We start from the raw sequence: 16,355 nt of genomic DNA on the forward strand, positions 1-16,355 counted from the left end.
ACATTGGTGATGCTTGTACTGAAAGCTTTCTGTGCAACAAAATCTAATGCTGTTCCTCTAATCTTTTTTTTTTTTTTTTTTTTTTTTACAGTCTTATGGTAAAGGGGCAAGAAGAAAAAACAGATTTAAAGGATCAGACGGGAGTACATCTTCTGACACTACCTCTAACAGTTTCGTACGCCAGGTATGTGGTTTTTGTCTTTTAAAAGACTGGATGACTTGCTGATGTTAATGTTCAAGTAACTTTTTTTCTTTTTTTTGGTAAATTGTCAAATCAAAGAGTGATATTGTAGCCTGAGAAATAGCAGAAGTCTCTGCTGGCACAATGAAAAATATTTGGTTGCTATTGTTTTAATCTTGGCAGAAAAATACTTTTTCAGTTCTTATTCATTTCCATGTATAGTAGTTTTCATTATTTTTGTTACACTAATGCCATCAGGTGATTAAAGCTAGAGGAGGAGGTGGAGTCTGATGGGAGTGCCTAAAGTGTCAATATTTGGGAGAAAGCATCAAAACCCTACCAATCCTCAGGGTTTTCCTGTTTAAAATAGTGCTGTACGAGGCAGTGTTAACTGAGATGCTTTCCTCCCACATCCCAGTGTTATTTTAAGGCATGGCTTGGAGGGGAAATCCCTGGCAGCATTTGTCCCCACCACTGATGCTGAAAGGCCTGTGGAGGATGGAGTGGTGCCTGCATGTCTATCCCTCAAAGGGGGACACCCAAGTGGAGCCTCATGGGGATCCCAGACCTGTGTGGGTGCTTGGAGGGACAGCTCAATCTGGTCAACAGAGGTGACAAAAAGTGCAGGGAAGGGTATCCAGAGCCCAGTGTGGTCTCTGGCTGCAGAACAGTGCTACTGAAGCTGTGCTTTTTTGGAAGGAGAGTGAGTTTTGATATGCTTATGGTTGACCAGAATTGGAGACCATGAAGGGTACCCAGAGCATCACAGTGACTGCGCCTGTGCAGACTCTGAAATACAGTTCTTCATGCCCTGCTAATTTAAGCCGTGGTTTTGCAAATGCAGATCTTGCCATCTTTTTTGGAAGGGTTCTGGAATTCAGCAGGTTTCATTGCAGTTTTTGGTTTTGCTGTAAGCAGGCGCCAGACCTCCTTCTCTACCCACTTGTCTTGCATGTTCCTCCATCTCAAAACATTTAGTGGGTCCACTGCTGTTGCATTGGTCGTATCGGTACACATCTTCTGTTTGCAGAATTCTGCTTTGTCCTGCTGTGAGCATGTTTTGTGGTAGGCTGTGGATTTGATCAAGTCAGGCCCCTGTGATATTTCAGTGTCTGTTGGACATAGGTGTGAAATATGAATTGATCATGGGAGGTTTTCAGTTGCAGTAAACAATATGAAGGTGTGTAACCTGGACCAATAAATTACTTATTTGTAACATTTTGCCCTGCTTAAAAATTCTCCAAAAAAAAGCAGTCCAAGTAGTGTTTGGGAGCAGCAACAGGATCTCCCAGTCCCGAGGAATCTTTGTAAGGAAATCTGTGTTGCTGTTTTCCTTAGCTCCTCGTGGATGTTGAATTCAGTCTGGAACATTTTTAGCAGAGTATGCATGTTTATTTTACACTAGCTGCACACAGTTCTTTGCCTTTCTTGTTTACCTAAATGAAGTCTGAAGTTGGTCTCGAGTATCTCTTCTAGCTGTCATGAGGGGGAGCAGGGCAAAGGGACGTAGCACAAGGAGGTGGATCATCAGACTGTGTATGGATGTTGAGGTGGACTCCTTGTAGTCAGTGGAGATCTGTTTGGCTCTATAGACTGTGGGACATGATTTATAAAATCTTCAAAACAGATATATAAAACAGAGTTGGTGAGCTACAGTCTAAAAGTGTCTTTATCTTTCCCAGGGCTGTAAAGGGAGCATAGAGCGTGACTACCTCAAGTGTAGATTTTTACAGAAGAGATTTATATATTTCTCCGAAATAAATACAAATTTAGTAGTTACTCAAGTGATATAATATAAATGACTGAAAGGTGAAATGGGCTTCTATGAAAAAACAGAGATTTAATAGATTGCTAAAGCAAAACTCAGTTCTGAAATGGTATTGTCACTGAACATAATGAAGGGATGTTAATGGATAAATATGTTATGTGACAATGTCCAAAACAAATTTTAAAAAATAAAATCATCACAAGACATTCCTAGTAACTAATGTACAGGCAGAGCTGTCTGAGTTGTACCAGATGTGTGAGAGAAGTGTCTCTTCACAGTTGCTGCTGAGAGTTTTATTTCAGAGCTTGGACAGCATCTTCAACAGGCTTTCCTGCTCTGATTCTGCTCCTGGGACAGCTTGGTTTTCTCCAGCACTAAAGAAGAATTGCCACCAGCCTGAGCAGGGTGCCCAGTGCCCCAGATATTAAAGGGAACGGGCGCAGTCGCTTTCTGCTGGCTCAGCTGCTGTGCCCTTCCCAGAAACTACCCAGGTGCTGCACATTGCTTGTCTCCGTCTTTCTTGGAGGTTGTTTTACATGGTATAAATGAATATAATTGTTTTGCCATAACCATTTATTTGCAGGGGAAAAAGTGACTCCAAGATTTTGGTGTTTCTCCTGAGATGGGAGAAAGCTGCAGAAAAGTAGAGCGGACAAATGAATCCAAACCCAGTAGAATCGATGACGTACCCGTTTACTTTTTGTTATTTTATTTTAGCGCTATCTTAAAACCAGGAAGTCAATTTTTGCTTGGAAAGGGGTTTGTGGGTTTTTTTGGCAGTGGTTTTGATCTAGACGTGGGATACACACAGCCTGTTTCAGAAATGTGTATGGTGCCTATAGCTGCTTTTTTTCCCCCTCTGACTTCCTTTTTTCCCCCCTCGCTTCCCGTCTCCTCTCACATTTACTTCCTAACTTGTCCTGCAGCTTTTATGTGCATCTCTACAAGTACTTCCTTCTGCACTCAAGAAGGAATCCTGGGATTGTCCTCAACATTTAGTGCCAAGGTCTGCCTACGTTCCTCATAAAGAAGAAAGAATGTTTGGAAGGTGCTTTTGCGTCATATTTAGCTGGCCTGTCCTTAAACTGGGAGAGCTGCGAGAGGCGTGCAGGTTCTTGTTGTAAGCACCGATGGGAAGTGGACATTTCCTAACAGAGAAATACATTGGTGCTGGATAAAAGAAGACAAATATGTCTAGTCCTAAAGAAATGTTACGCGTGTGGAAGGCAGTGGAGGTATTGTGCAAGAGCAAGGATATAGGAGTCAGTCTTTTGAATCCACTGAGCTGCTGGCCATTTAAGTTAAAGCTGCTGCGGGAGGGAGGGCGTTAGTATCTATTACACACACTGGCAAAGCTTTATGGTGTCTCCATTTAACTATTTCCTTAAGGACGTATGCACCTCTGGCTCCAATATGTACCTGGCAAGTTTCCTGCAATGCATACCAAATGCTACAGTAGTAAAAATTATGCCAACTTAGTTTTATTTGAATGAGAGAGAACAAAGTAACATTTTATTCAAATTGCTTAAATTCCTGCTGTTGTATGAGGAGAAGGAACTGCACTCTGCACAGCCCTGTGCGCAATGATCTTTTCCATTTAAATCTGTTTTTCAGAGTGCTGAAATAGAGCAGAGCAGTATTCAGTATTGTTTCCAAGGTATATAAAAGAAGCATTAACCCAAAGCAAGAGCATTTATATACATCTAAAATACAAATTTAAAGAATGTTATTTTCAATCCAGTTAAACCTCCTCTGTACTGTGAATTTAATCTATTGCTAGAGAGTTTTATTTCTGTCTTTTACTCGTGACACTGTAAAACCTATGAGATTTTAGGAGAATGTTGTGGATCGTGTTCTATTTGATTGTTACAAAAACCTGTTTGTTTTGTCTCCAGAATATTATTGATACTGGAGCTTAAAAAAATAACAACAACTTGGCCTTCCTTTCCTTTGCCAGCAGCTACTGCTTGACTTTTCAGTAGCAAGGAAGAATTTTTTTTTCGCCTCTGTTGTGTTGTGAAGTTGTATTGGCAATTAAGCAGTGCATTTGGAAAGCAGAAGCATCATTACATGCCAGTCAGCTCCTAACTGACTTTAATCAGTTGTTCTTTAGCTCCCTAAAGACATTGTATTGTATATTTTCATCATCTTTTTCAAGCTTTGGAGTGATAAGCAGCTTGTGCTTAGGGTTAGCTATGAAAGACTGAATAGGATCTGATCTCTACTTGCTGCCATTTTGACTGATGCATAGTAATGATTTTGTTCCCAAGGGTTTTTTTCAAAATACGGATCAGACAAAATATTTTGCAGACAACCCTATGGCACTTCCCAGCAACATTATTTTAAGCAAAATGCATGTTCTGATAGCATTACATATTTTGTAGTTGCCTTTCTGGACCTGTCTTTGTCGAGGTTTTATTTTAAATCCTAATGATTAATCACAGAGGCAGTCTGAGTTGTTGGGATTTTTATGTATTGCAAAGGCAGATTAGATTGTGAAATAGACTGTAGACTATGGACTTGCTTACTGAAATATTTAAGGTTTTACAAATCTGGTTTTTCGCCTTTAAATATTGGCTTGATGCCTGTTACACTGTGTTCACTCAAAAACACAGCTATAAATAATTATGTAGGGAATTCATTATTCTTCTACTTTCCTCTGAGGATGATTGCCTAGCTGTGCAATTACCTATTGAATTTTATGAATGGTAAAACTAAGATTTGCACTAAAAAATGATTTGAAAATATTGACTTAGTTTTGTTCATAAACATGCCTCTTAATCTTGAATTCACCAGAGAAGTGGGCCATGTCAGAAATGTATTCCTCTTCTTTTAATTGCGCTTTTTTTTTTTTTCCAGATATTGAGCTTAGCTTTGATTTTATTTTTTTTTTCCTTTTCATGAGGGGAAGAGCTTATGTGTGCAGTTCATACATGCAGCCTGCCAGTGAGGTGATGCACTTACAGGCTGAGCCGCGAAGAGCTGGTGTAGAGTGGAGACAGGTATTAGCTTTGGTCTTAATGCCCAGGACTAGCAATCTTACGCAGAAAACCTGCTTGTACTTTCTCCGCTAGGACTATTCCTGCTTCTTGAAGACTATGTGTGAGCACGATTGTGACTAGCCAGAAAATCTAAATAAATAATTAAAAAAAAAAGCTCATTTGCAATTTAATATGTTCTTACATTCTTTGTGTGCCTCTAATTAATGAGACATGTTTGGCTTGTAGAGAAAAAAGGAGCTTTTCAGACTTGCCTTTAGCTTTTACACATAACAAAACGAGGTATGTCAGAAATTTTTAGAGGTATTGTGCAAACACTGAATGTAATACATGAAAATGTATACCTACTGCTCGACTTAATTTTCTCATCTTTTACTTCTGATGCTAATGTCTGGGCATATTTTGTTAGGTTCAGGTTTTTTCTGGTCTGATTCTGCTGATTTCACTGAAAGCCGCAGCAGTGATGCTTGTGGCCGGTGCTTGCCATTGTGGTTGCATTGAAGCCTTACGCAAGTGCTACGTACTAGAACATCTGCTTATTTGAAACACATTGAAACTGTTATTTTGTGGGTTTTTAATTTGGTGGAATTGTGGCATCCTATGTTTTTCACTGTGAATTGTAAGTTTTTGAAGGAAATGTATTGCACTTGGATAAAGCCACCTTACACTGAGGTTGGTAGAAGGAGTATGCTGTCTATATTGCCATGTTCTTCTGGCTCTAGCGGGAGCCACCAAACTTTGCTGTTAAGCCAGCGTGTGACCTTAAATCATGGGCAGGCAGTGCAGTTTTGGGTGATGTGCTGTCTGTGTCAAGCAATGCTAATCAGTTTTTAGTCAAATCCAGTGAGTCTGTATTTGTTATGATATAAAATTAGATAGTGTCTCTAGGAGTACTACTAGTATAGGAAAGCGACTATTTTTTATGTATTTTTTGTCGCATGAAGTATACCGAGTTCACAGCGGAAGAGTGGGTGAAGCACTTAGAGCAGTGCAGGGATTCATAAGAATATGTCAGTTCAGCTGTTGGCGTAAAGTTTCATTCATGGCTGGTATCTCAGTTCCTCAGTGGTGGTAAATCTAGCTAGATGGCGAGTGGGAGGAGGACAGCTTTTAGAGGAGGTCTGGATTGGGAGTGTGTGGCTGGAGGAAGGAAGGGTGGAGGGAGGAGAAAGGGACTTCCCCTCTGGTTGCAGTTGTGGAGCTGCACTTTAGGCTCTGTAGACATGGGAAAATTGCATTAGGCTCATTGAGCTATAGATTTCCTCAGCTGTAGTAAGGGTTTGAAAAGTCTCCTTTTTTGGCCTGGAGAGAATAGAACAGATGCCCCTATAAAGCATGGGATTTTGGCACGCATGACTGGAGGGGAGATGGCTGAGAAAAACCCAGCGGAAAGGAAGTTCATTTGCGGACTTCAATTCTTTCATGGGCCCTTTTTTGCCTCAAATGGTTTCTAAGAATAGAAATCAAAACGCTGCCATGTGTTTAAAAAAACCCACATACCCTCTAACCAAAACAAACCGGCAAAACATCATAAAGCTCTTCTTACACGTCTGTTTACTCTTCTTGTAGCAGGGTGTGAGAAAATTACAGGGGGGAGCAACTAAATATAATGCTTTATTAAAAACTGAAGGATAGGAGCCCTCTTTATAGCCTCAAATGGGCACGTATGTTTGATGTTACTTTGCATTCAGCTGAAGTCAACACATCCTTTTCCAAGCAGCAGTGGAAATTTTGGAGATGGGGCTCATATCTGATGGCTGCTGAGATGATTGCCAGTGTTGATTCTGAGCTTGCTAAGATGATGGGTGGGTGTTGCAAAATGTCTGAGAGCACATATGTGGCCTCCTGCGAGAAGACGGGGGGAGATGCGAGCCCTGAGGTGGGAGGTGGTATCCCTGCTGGTGGCAGCAGTTGGATCTTCTCTGTTGGCCTTCCCATTGCTGCTGTCTCTTGTGTGCCTCCTGGCTACGTGCTTCTTCTCTGGGTCTATCAGGGAGAGGAGAAATGGGGCTTTCCAGCCGCTCAGGAACTACCACCGCCTGCACTCGAATTTGGCAGCATCAGATGCATCCCTTTGTAGCAGGGAGTTCGAAGGGTGCGACAGGACTTGTGCATCCCTGAGCCACGTGGGGTTTCTGCAGGAGACAGGGCTCCCTCTGTGTGGAGGAGGAGGAGGAGGAGGAAGCGAGGTCTCAGCTGCTCAGGCAGTCAGAGATGTGAGGGTTTTTTAAGCAGCTAGGCAAACGGATGGAGGTAAAGCATAATCTTTACAACTTTGCTAAAAATACCGTTGAAGACTCTTTCATCATAGTGCGTTGCATAGGGAATGAGCAGAGAGGCTTAAGCCTAACTGTGTTTTTAGGCTTTCTCTTCAGCCAGATAACTTCATGACTGGTGATTGCTCTCTGGCAGTCTCCGTCTTGCAGTTCTGTGCTAGTCAGAATGTGCTTTGCATGAGCCGAACCCCTCACAGCTCTGCCGAGAACATCCTTGCCTGTATTTGCCGATCTTTCGAGTGGGGTATGGCGGGAGCTCCAAGAAAAAAAACCAAAACTTACACAGTTGTAAACAGTTAAGATCAAAATTAGGAATAGGACTGAATGAGAATCAAGTGTTTTGTTTTATTTTGTCCCCTGCTTCTCCCGAGAAATTCACTGTGGTTTCTGGTTCTCGTGTGCAGCATTGTCTTACTCAAAATAATAATTTTGAACATTGTGGTGAGATGCAAGGTTTATTATATGCTATCATAGATGTCTTCTAGTTACAGTAAGCACAGACGTGCAAAGTATCTGCAATGGGACAAGGGTTCCGATTCATATATTTAATTATAGCTAATGCAAAACCTGTCAAAAATAATTTATGAAGATAAATGCAGTATTTTAACAAATTTTTCTTACAGGCCTATTTAGTTGGCATTGATTTGGTTTAGGTTAGGTTTTTTTAATGTATTATTTTTTAAATGGAGTAGTCCATCCGAAAATTTTTTTTCAACAAGGCCTTAAAATATAGGCACTTTTTTAGAAATAAGATGTTTTAAGTCACTTGCAAAATTCAGGTTGATAATTATATGTAAATGCACTATCAGCATAGCTGCTGACTTAGTTCCTTTTACGGAAAAGTAGGTCTGAAGTGATTTTTGTCATTTTAAATATCGCATTGATTTTCAGGGTTTGCATTTGTGCTGTATGGTTTTGATTGGGAACGAGTGCCGAACACAAGGGAACAGTTTGGTCCTCTGTAAAGCAAATGTCATCTTCTGCTCCAAAATGCAAGCAGTTTCAAGGAAAAATAACTGCCGGTTGGCAGATGTGCAGCAAGCTGCTTCAGTTTCTCTCCGGCGTGGAGCCGGGCTGCTCCTAGTTGCTGGCAGGGCTCAGGGAGTAAAGAAAGATTCTTTGCAATTAGCCAGAGGGATCTACTGAATCTTTTCTCTTTCAGGATACCTGCTCAAACTCAGGAGTGTTTGGTTTCGTACCTCACTAAGTAGGTATGTTGTAACATATCCAAGTGCCATTTCTGTCCAATTAGTCATGAAGTTGCCAGTTTTATGGGCAGTTGCAGTAGAGAGCTGGCTTCTCTTGGGCTATGTATTTAGACAATACTTCCAACGCTAATTATCTTCCTGTAAATTTGAATGTTGCTTTTTTTCATGTGATCTCAATCAGACTTTCCTTTGCTGGAATATCAGGTTCATTGAAAAGTTTAGTGCTCCACTACTTCTAAAATGAATTGTAAATCTCCTAAGGAATTTACCATAAAGCTTTCTTCTGGGTATTGAATTGCGGAGTGACATCCATGTGAGCACAATTAGTGCGCGTTGTTTTCACTGACGGTCACATAATATTTTAGTTCCCAAATAGTAGGACCTGAAGCAGTCGTAGGTGTATGGAAAACTGGAAAGCTATCCTTCCCTAAATTCTGATATTGTAGAATATCTGAATTCTTCCACCTCTGCCAAAGGAGGTCATTAATAATCCTGTTGAGATGCATAGCATTAATTCTAAGCTCCACATAAACCTGTAGTCTCCTATATGATAAATGATTGTCATCAGATGGTTTACTCGTAGGATAATCAAGTATTGGGTAGGAAAGAGAAAGAGTGGGGAGCTGAAAGAGAGGAGGATGGGCAAAGTGGAAACGGGAGAAATAGATCTATATATGCCTTTGATATCTTTCCTCCTCTTGTCTCCAGTGGTATTTTTGAGTTTTCAGCTGTTATGCAGATTGAACCAGAAAATATTTCTGAAGTCTGGGAAGGCTGTTACAGGATGAAGACTACACTTATGCTTTTATGCTGAATTAGCTTGAGATGCTGTGTCTTTTATGTTAGAAGTACAGCTTTAAACCATGGTTGATCAAGGTCTGCTTATCAGATTCTGCTTTTGGAGGGACTGAGCTGAAGGCAGGCGCCGTTGTTCCTGTAGAAACAGTGAAGCATGAATAGCTGGGTTTATTTTTCCTACAAACTATGAAAATTATAGTATATATTCAGTAATCTCCCCTTATTACTTTTCTAAAACATGTTATTGCACGCGTAGCTCTCTGAAAAATAAATCATTCTTTGTCCACCTTCTTTGACCTTATTTACTTTTTAGGAATTCTTTCGAAAACAGTAATGTGTCAAGGAAACGTTTGCTTATAATAAGAAAAGTTTAAAGATTATTTCAGCCTTGTCCTTGAAATAATTGCCGAGGAAATTGCCAGAGTTAGTAATAGAGTATAATCAGAAGTCAGTTGGTTTTACACATCTCTTTCCAACATTAGCTACAATTTATCCATCATCTGCCATTTATACTGAAATGGAAATAAGATGTTTTCCTAAGCTGCTTGTATTGTTAAATAACATGCTAAAATAATATGTTAAAATAAAATTTCCCATGCTTAGGAGAAATACTGTTTGCTCAAACTCCATCAGCAGTTTGAAGATATCAAAGGGTAGAATTTACAAAATCTTCATGTTCCTGTTATTATCTGAGAAAAATGAGCAATATTTAAAATGCTGTTACAGGCATGACAAAGAAATGAAAGCACAATAATAGATTTCACCAACTATGCTGTTACTGTACTTTGAAATCTGAATGTAGAAAATGAGTCAACACCTTATGTAATAAATGTGTGGTGATAAACTGTGGTGTTGAGATAAAGCCTCCGAATGAGATGACACAGCCAAGTGGAAGAGAGACAGCGTCAGTTTGAGGCCTAAGCAGCAGTGATTCATTGGAGATAGTCTGGAAGAATTGGCAGTGCTGTGCGCTTTTTTTATGGAAACAACTTAACTCTGGAAGGTTTAAGATTTTTCTAATCTTACTTGATTAATTGCTCATAAGCAAGAGCTACTTAGACCAATACTTAGACTTTTTGCACAGTGTTCAGCCTACATGTGATATTTATTTATTGTGGAAAGACTGCATGCGATTTAAAATAACTTGAATTTGCATTGTTAGGTAAAATATCGCTGAAGGTTTTGAAGAGAGAACCTGCTTGAAGGTTATAATGCTCTGTCAGCAGTTTTGCAGAAAAATTTGGGATTACCTCCCATAGGTAGTGTTTGAACTTCAAGAACACCTATACACGTTAGCAGTGTGCAGTTTTTATTGGAACCACCGCTTGTATCTGTGTTTAATTTTTAAAGTGCATGCTTTGCCATTCTCTCAGCAGCGCAGCCCTGGCGCGCTGTGGCAGTCGAAGCCAGTCACTCTGCCCTCGCCATGGTGGGCGTGAGGAGGGCTGGTGCCAACCAGCCAGCCACGGGTTAGGTCCTTCTCCCTTCCTCTACTCCGAGGCGAATCCGCTAATACCCACTGTATGATGCTCTGACGCCTCTCTCTCTTTGCATCTGTTTCCTAAAATCTGTAGTTAAACTAGCTAGATGATTTATTAATGCTGTATTAAAACTTATGTATTGAAAGTTTTCTGTTTACCACAAAACATGCTCTTTCTTAAACCCGGGTGACTAATTCTAAATCTCTTGGGCTCAGACACAGGCTAGGGAGCAGTGCTAGTGAGTGGAAACTGTGCGGGGGGAACTCCACACGTCCAGAAAATGTGTGATCACCGGGTCCTTGTCAAAGCTTGGGGTTCATAGAGGCCCGTGTCCAGGGTTTTCACTGAGAGATGCAGAGGATCTGCTCTGCACTTTGAGGTATCTAATTCCCATGTGCACTAAACTGGAACTTGTAATGAAAAGTGTTACCCTCGGGTCCGGGTCTACAAACTCCTGAACTTCTGGATGAACCAGCAGGTCTTGTTAGGGGGCTACCTGTGAAGAAGATGAATTTAGAGGAATAGTCTGATGTAAGACTTTTTTTTTTTTTTTTCGAGGAGAGTGGTTTTTCTTTTCCAGTCCAGCTCAAGAGTCTCATCTCAACCCATTAGACTATTTTGTGTTTCTTCATCTTTGCTCAACTATTTTTTTTTTGCATCTGCCTTAATAGCTTGTCAAATAGACACAACTATCATAAATCCTGCAGAAACGCTATGAACAGATTATGTGAGTGTCTTGAAAAAGAGCCGAGAAATGTCATCTTTCTTCCAGTGGGGCTGGATTCTTTTATTCCCACTCACAGCTAGGATCTCTGGTGGCACACTTGAAAATGAATAATCTAAGCCACAGCTTAAAAATGTAACAAAGGATTGAGAAGCAAAGCATATTCTGTACACTGCCTGCATTATACCTCCTAAAAGCAGTTTTCTTTATATGCAGATAATAGCCATTAACTGTTTATGAGCCACATAATTTATTATAACCTCTGATGAGAGATATTCCCTAATTTACAATAGTTTGTTAAAGGTTTGTTGGTTGACTGCTCCTGAATTATGAAAAGAATATTTTTTAAAATTTACATCTAAGGTTTTTGTTAGTCTGCCTGGTGTATACATCCTGTGTTAACTGGTGGACTCAAAGTCATGATGTGCAATAAGCGGCTTCATGGATGTGGTACTGACTAAGAGGTTCAAGACACTGTGAGGGACTTGTCATCTTGGCAGGCGAATGCTTCAGAGTGCTCACAAATCCGTCAGGTCAGTGTAATGATTTATGAGCTAGTCTTTACTCCATCAAAGTCTTAACTCCCTTTCTAAAAGGAATGGAGTTGTATTACCTAATAGTTATCTCATATATCCTTAAGAGGTCACTGTTTTGTGGTTTGTTTGGTTTTGTTTTTTTTTTTTAAACCCTCTTGGAACTTGGCAAAGTTTTCTAGGAGGAAGTAGTAAATTTGGAAAAGATAGGAATGATTCCTTCATTGTCTGCAAATTAGCTTTTAGATCACGGTTTCAGAGATCCTCATCCCTTATTTCTGGCAATCGGTTAACTTTCTTCAAGTATCTGTAGACTGTCATCATCTCAGACCGATGGGTATGTGTTATAGTTATACTGGGATAGCTTACATAGACCCTGCCTATTTCCACCTGACTTCTTCTATGCTTTTTGAAGACTGATGTCATAAATAAGTTTTAATTTAAACACTTATTCATTCCAAAAGAATAAAAAAATGCATAGCATTCATCTCAGACCAAAGAAAATTGCATTCTCTCTAGAACTTGGAGACTTCCTCTGAGTCCGTCAGGACTGTGTAGTTACAAATGTTGGTAGTTCTAGAAATCTTACATACTTCCAGTTTGATCATGAACATTTTAAGTAGAAAGGATTTTTGCTATGGATGTATATATAAAAATAATATATATATATAAAATTTATATGTATTTTATAAGAATCTATAAATCTATATCTATGTATATATAATGACCAAACTCCTGGCAGGCTCAGGTACACAGCAGGGTCACTTTTTTTTCTTCCTGCAAATTTTCACTGCTCAGAGTGCAACTCACAACTTACTTAATTGGTCCCCGTTATATGCCTGAAAGTCATCGTGGTGAAATCCCGAACTTGGCGTTTAGTCTGGTATTCTTCTTTCTGTCAGAAATTGGCTTTCTACTTTGGCAAGATTTGTCATGTCAGTCCAGAGCTAAATCCTTACACCATACTCAGGAAATCCTTTGGTCGTCTTTGACGTGTGATGTCATGCACTTTTTGTTATGCTACACCCTGTGCTTTCTCACAAAGCAGAGTCAGCTAAATCTAGGGATTATTTCCAGCATGCATCAACTGTATCTGCTTTGGAGAACGTTCTATTAGTTCTTCCAGAAATGGTAAATGGAGCCCAGAAACACAGAAAAATCTGTATCTTTGGTACTTCATCTCCTGCTTGTAACTATAGCTATGGATGTTTCGTTGTTGATGTGGGGAAGCAATTGTGGACGACTTTAGCTCAGACTTTGTGCGTTTAGCTCAGAGTTATTAATCACCAGGGGAAAGAGAGAGATGAAATAATAACATAACCCTCTGCTGCAGTGTTTGCTTGATTAAAGGAAAGAGGAAAAGTTCATCCATGGGAACAGGTAGAGTCTGAGGTATTATAATTTTGGCAGATCTTTACTTCATTTGTGCTTTTATCGCCTCTGCAGAACAACGGTGCAGAGCTTCCCCCCCTGGCCCCAGTCGGGAAGGGAGTCAGTCCTCTGGGATGGTTCTCTTGGGGATGCTCTGAACCGGATCTCCTGTTACTGCACTCCTGGCTGAAGACTGATGTCGTTCAGAAGGTGGCATCGACCTGCACCATTATGGTAATTTTTGTGCTGTAAAACTCCAACCCGTTTAGGCTTGCCACTTATGTTGGTTCTGCAGGCCATTTACAAGAAGAGACAGACCTTGGCTGTATGAAATGGTTAACTCTGCTGTTTCCAAGGTAGTTTCAATTTTCTATCATTGGGAAATTTGTCATCACTCAGCTTACAATTCTGGATCAATTTATGTATCCGAAAAGGAGAGTTCTTCATTTAGACATTGAATTCCTTCCTCTTATTGCCTCACTATTTGGTAGACATTGGACTTGGGGGAAATCCTATTCCTAGCTTATACAAAACTTAAACAGAAAGTTTCTAGGCAAACTTTCTTGGCAGCACACATAAGATTTTATTTTTCATGTTAGAAAAGTTCACTGTATTTATAAGACTGGTATTATTCATGGTTTTTCAGAACACATACTTGAAGTCAAGCAGCTGCAACTTACAGTTAATTTGGCTAACATTTACCTCTCTGCTTACGCTGAGTATCACTCAGGGATTTTTCTCTACTAGCTCTTTATAAGGCTTTTTGAAAGGTCTCACCAATGTGGTTCTGCCAGCTATGGAACAGGATCTTAACTTGGTTGTACTTGTACTCATGGGCTTTCCTTTCAAGTCTGTTTAACTGTGTGTGCATCATGACATTTTTCTGTGAAAGTGGTATTTTAATGGTCACTCAAGAGTTGGAAATACAATAGCCCTTATACTTCCAGTAAGACAGGATGTCTCAAAATACATCATTGGTTTTACTACGTAAGTCATCCCTAAAGCAGAACACTACCAAAATCTGAAACTTGTATAAAACCATCTCTTCCAGCTTGGGAAAGTGCTTCTCGCTGTTTTGCACTTGCCTGGTGAGAGCGTTTGCCAGCCGCTGGGGCAAGGGGACACCCCTCAGGCAAGCGAGCGAGCTGCTGAAGATTAATTTACCCGCGCTGGCAGCTACCAGACTTGCTGGCGCTGGCATGCTGGGGCAGTGGGGCTGCACAGGCTGCTCAGCCTGCTGTAAGGGGAAGGGTCTGGGTGCTGCGTCCCGGCAGGTCTCCTCTGCGGCCCTGGGTGGCCAGCCCAGCAGTCAGGAGCATTGCTGGCATGCCGTTTCAGGTCAAGTGCTGCGTGCTGCTTCTTGGCCACCAAGGACCATAGGAGTAGTCACTTGGATGTATACTGTATACGCTACAGCCCAGGGCTGAGGAGTGTGGTTGAAGACCCTATCATGCCAAAAACCGTCAAACTTGGACACCTTAGTCCCTCTGGTTTTGCCCAGACTGTGGGAAGCCCCTAGGTTTGGAGCATACCAGTACCATGACAACCAGAGGTGTGTGTGGACACCGCTGATTTTTCCTCACCCCTACACTGTAGTTTCCCTGGAAGGAAACGAGCTTGCAAGGAGACCCAACCTGCTGCGTGTTCCCAGAAGGTTCTGAGTTTGGGCAGTGGCTGGGCCATTCTCTCCCTGGGGCTGCAGGACATTCCTCCCACAGGCTCACACCTGTCTCGTTGGCACGGGTGTCCCCAGCTACTAAAAGGAGAGATCAAATGCTGTTTTGAAAGAGTGTTTTGACAAAAATAAAAGCATTGAAAATTGTGAGGTAAGCAGGTGCTTAGTATGAGATAGGTCTGGAAACAGACAGAAATGGAAATGAAGTTAATGTATCAGTGCAGAGAGTAATTCCCAGCCTTTGTAAGCAGAAACCCCAGAATACCAGGGTGAATGAAGAGAAATTTTCCCACTGTGCCTACAAACATTTTATACAGCCCATTTGCTGTATAGAGTATACTAGGGATTTCTGAATAGAACTGATTTATCTGATTGCTAGCAGTCTGTTGTTTGTTAGGTCTCTAGGCACCATAAATGAGGGTGACTGAGGCATTTGGATAAACGTTGCTTCTTCCTTATATGGTACATCCTTACCATCTAAGAGAGTATCTATTAATTACTATCCACTTTGCAAACTTGTCTGTTTTTTCATGAGAAGATAGGGTACAATTTGTACTACTCTATTTTGGAATATTTTTTCTTGCCTTTATCTTGCTTTTCTAGGAGAAAAGGAAAACCTGATACAAAGTCAACCCTCACTGTTGCTTAGCACATTTTGTATGCCTCCAGTGGATGCTGCTGGCGTCAGCCAAGGCAGAAAGTGCCATTTGAGCTCTCACCCAAGCTAGCAGCATTCCTGTGCATGCTTGATGATTATGGAGACAGACCAGCTCCTCCAGAAGTTGATTTGCATTGCCTAAATTAGTCTTCTGCTCTGAATTACTCTCCAGAATAGGGTAATTGTAGTCCCACTGAGTACAGGGGAACATCAGGGAACCAGCTTTCTCATTTAGCTGCCTGCAGCTGGTTGCTGTGAATAGTCTCTTTTGCTCATACCTGTATCTGATGGCCAGACTCTCTTCTCAGTTGATGTTTCTGCAGCTGTTTAGCATTATTAGCACCTCTTTAGCTATTGAGCACAGATTCAGTACACATTCCTACAGTGTTTTCTGTGTCTATGCAGCTTTCTTATTTCTATGGAACCTTTTTGCATCTGTTCTACTCTATTGAAATCATATGGTCTATACCTATGGGGTGTAGAATACAGCAGCACATAAGCTGTTTTTAATTTTATTGCTGTTCTGCATTTAAGAGTGACTCATTGCTGTGGAGATTGAGTTGATAAAACATTTGCACATCTCATTAATCTAATACTGTAATTCCCAAGAAGCATTACAGTGAAAAAGTCTATTGTTCAGATGGCGCATGGTGAGCTTTACTTTATTGATAATATCACGGTCT

The 16,355-nt window shown here is 40.7% G+C and overlaps 1 protein-coding gene across 4 annotated transcripts in view; it reads left to right on the plus strand.

Annotated features, from left to right (window-relative positions):
* Positions 1-16,355, plus strand: part of CACNB2 (calcium voltage-gated channel auxiliary subunit beta 2) — a 253,162-nt gene that overhangs the window by 11,722 nt on the left and 225,085 nt on the right. For all 4 annotated transcript variants that reach the window (XM_054814568.1, XM_054814569.1, XM_054814574.1 and 1 more), the window contains exon 2: positions 92-184. In XM_054814568.1, coding sequence (XP_054670543.1) covers positions 92-184 — 93 coding nt within the window. The remainder of the gene's footprint in view (positions 1-91; positions 185-16,355) is intronic.

This window comes from Grus americana, chromosome 2, assembly GCF_028858705.1.
Source record: "Grus americana isolate bGruAme1 chromosome 2, bGruAme1.mat, whole genome shotgun sequence".
Classification (NCBI taxonomy): domain Eukaryota; kingdom Metazoa; phylum Chordata; class Aves; order Gruiformes; family Gruidae; genus Grus; species Grus americana.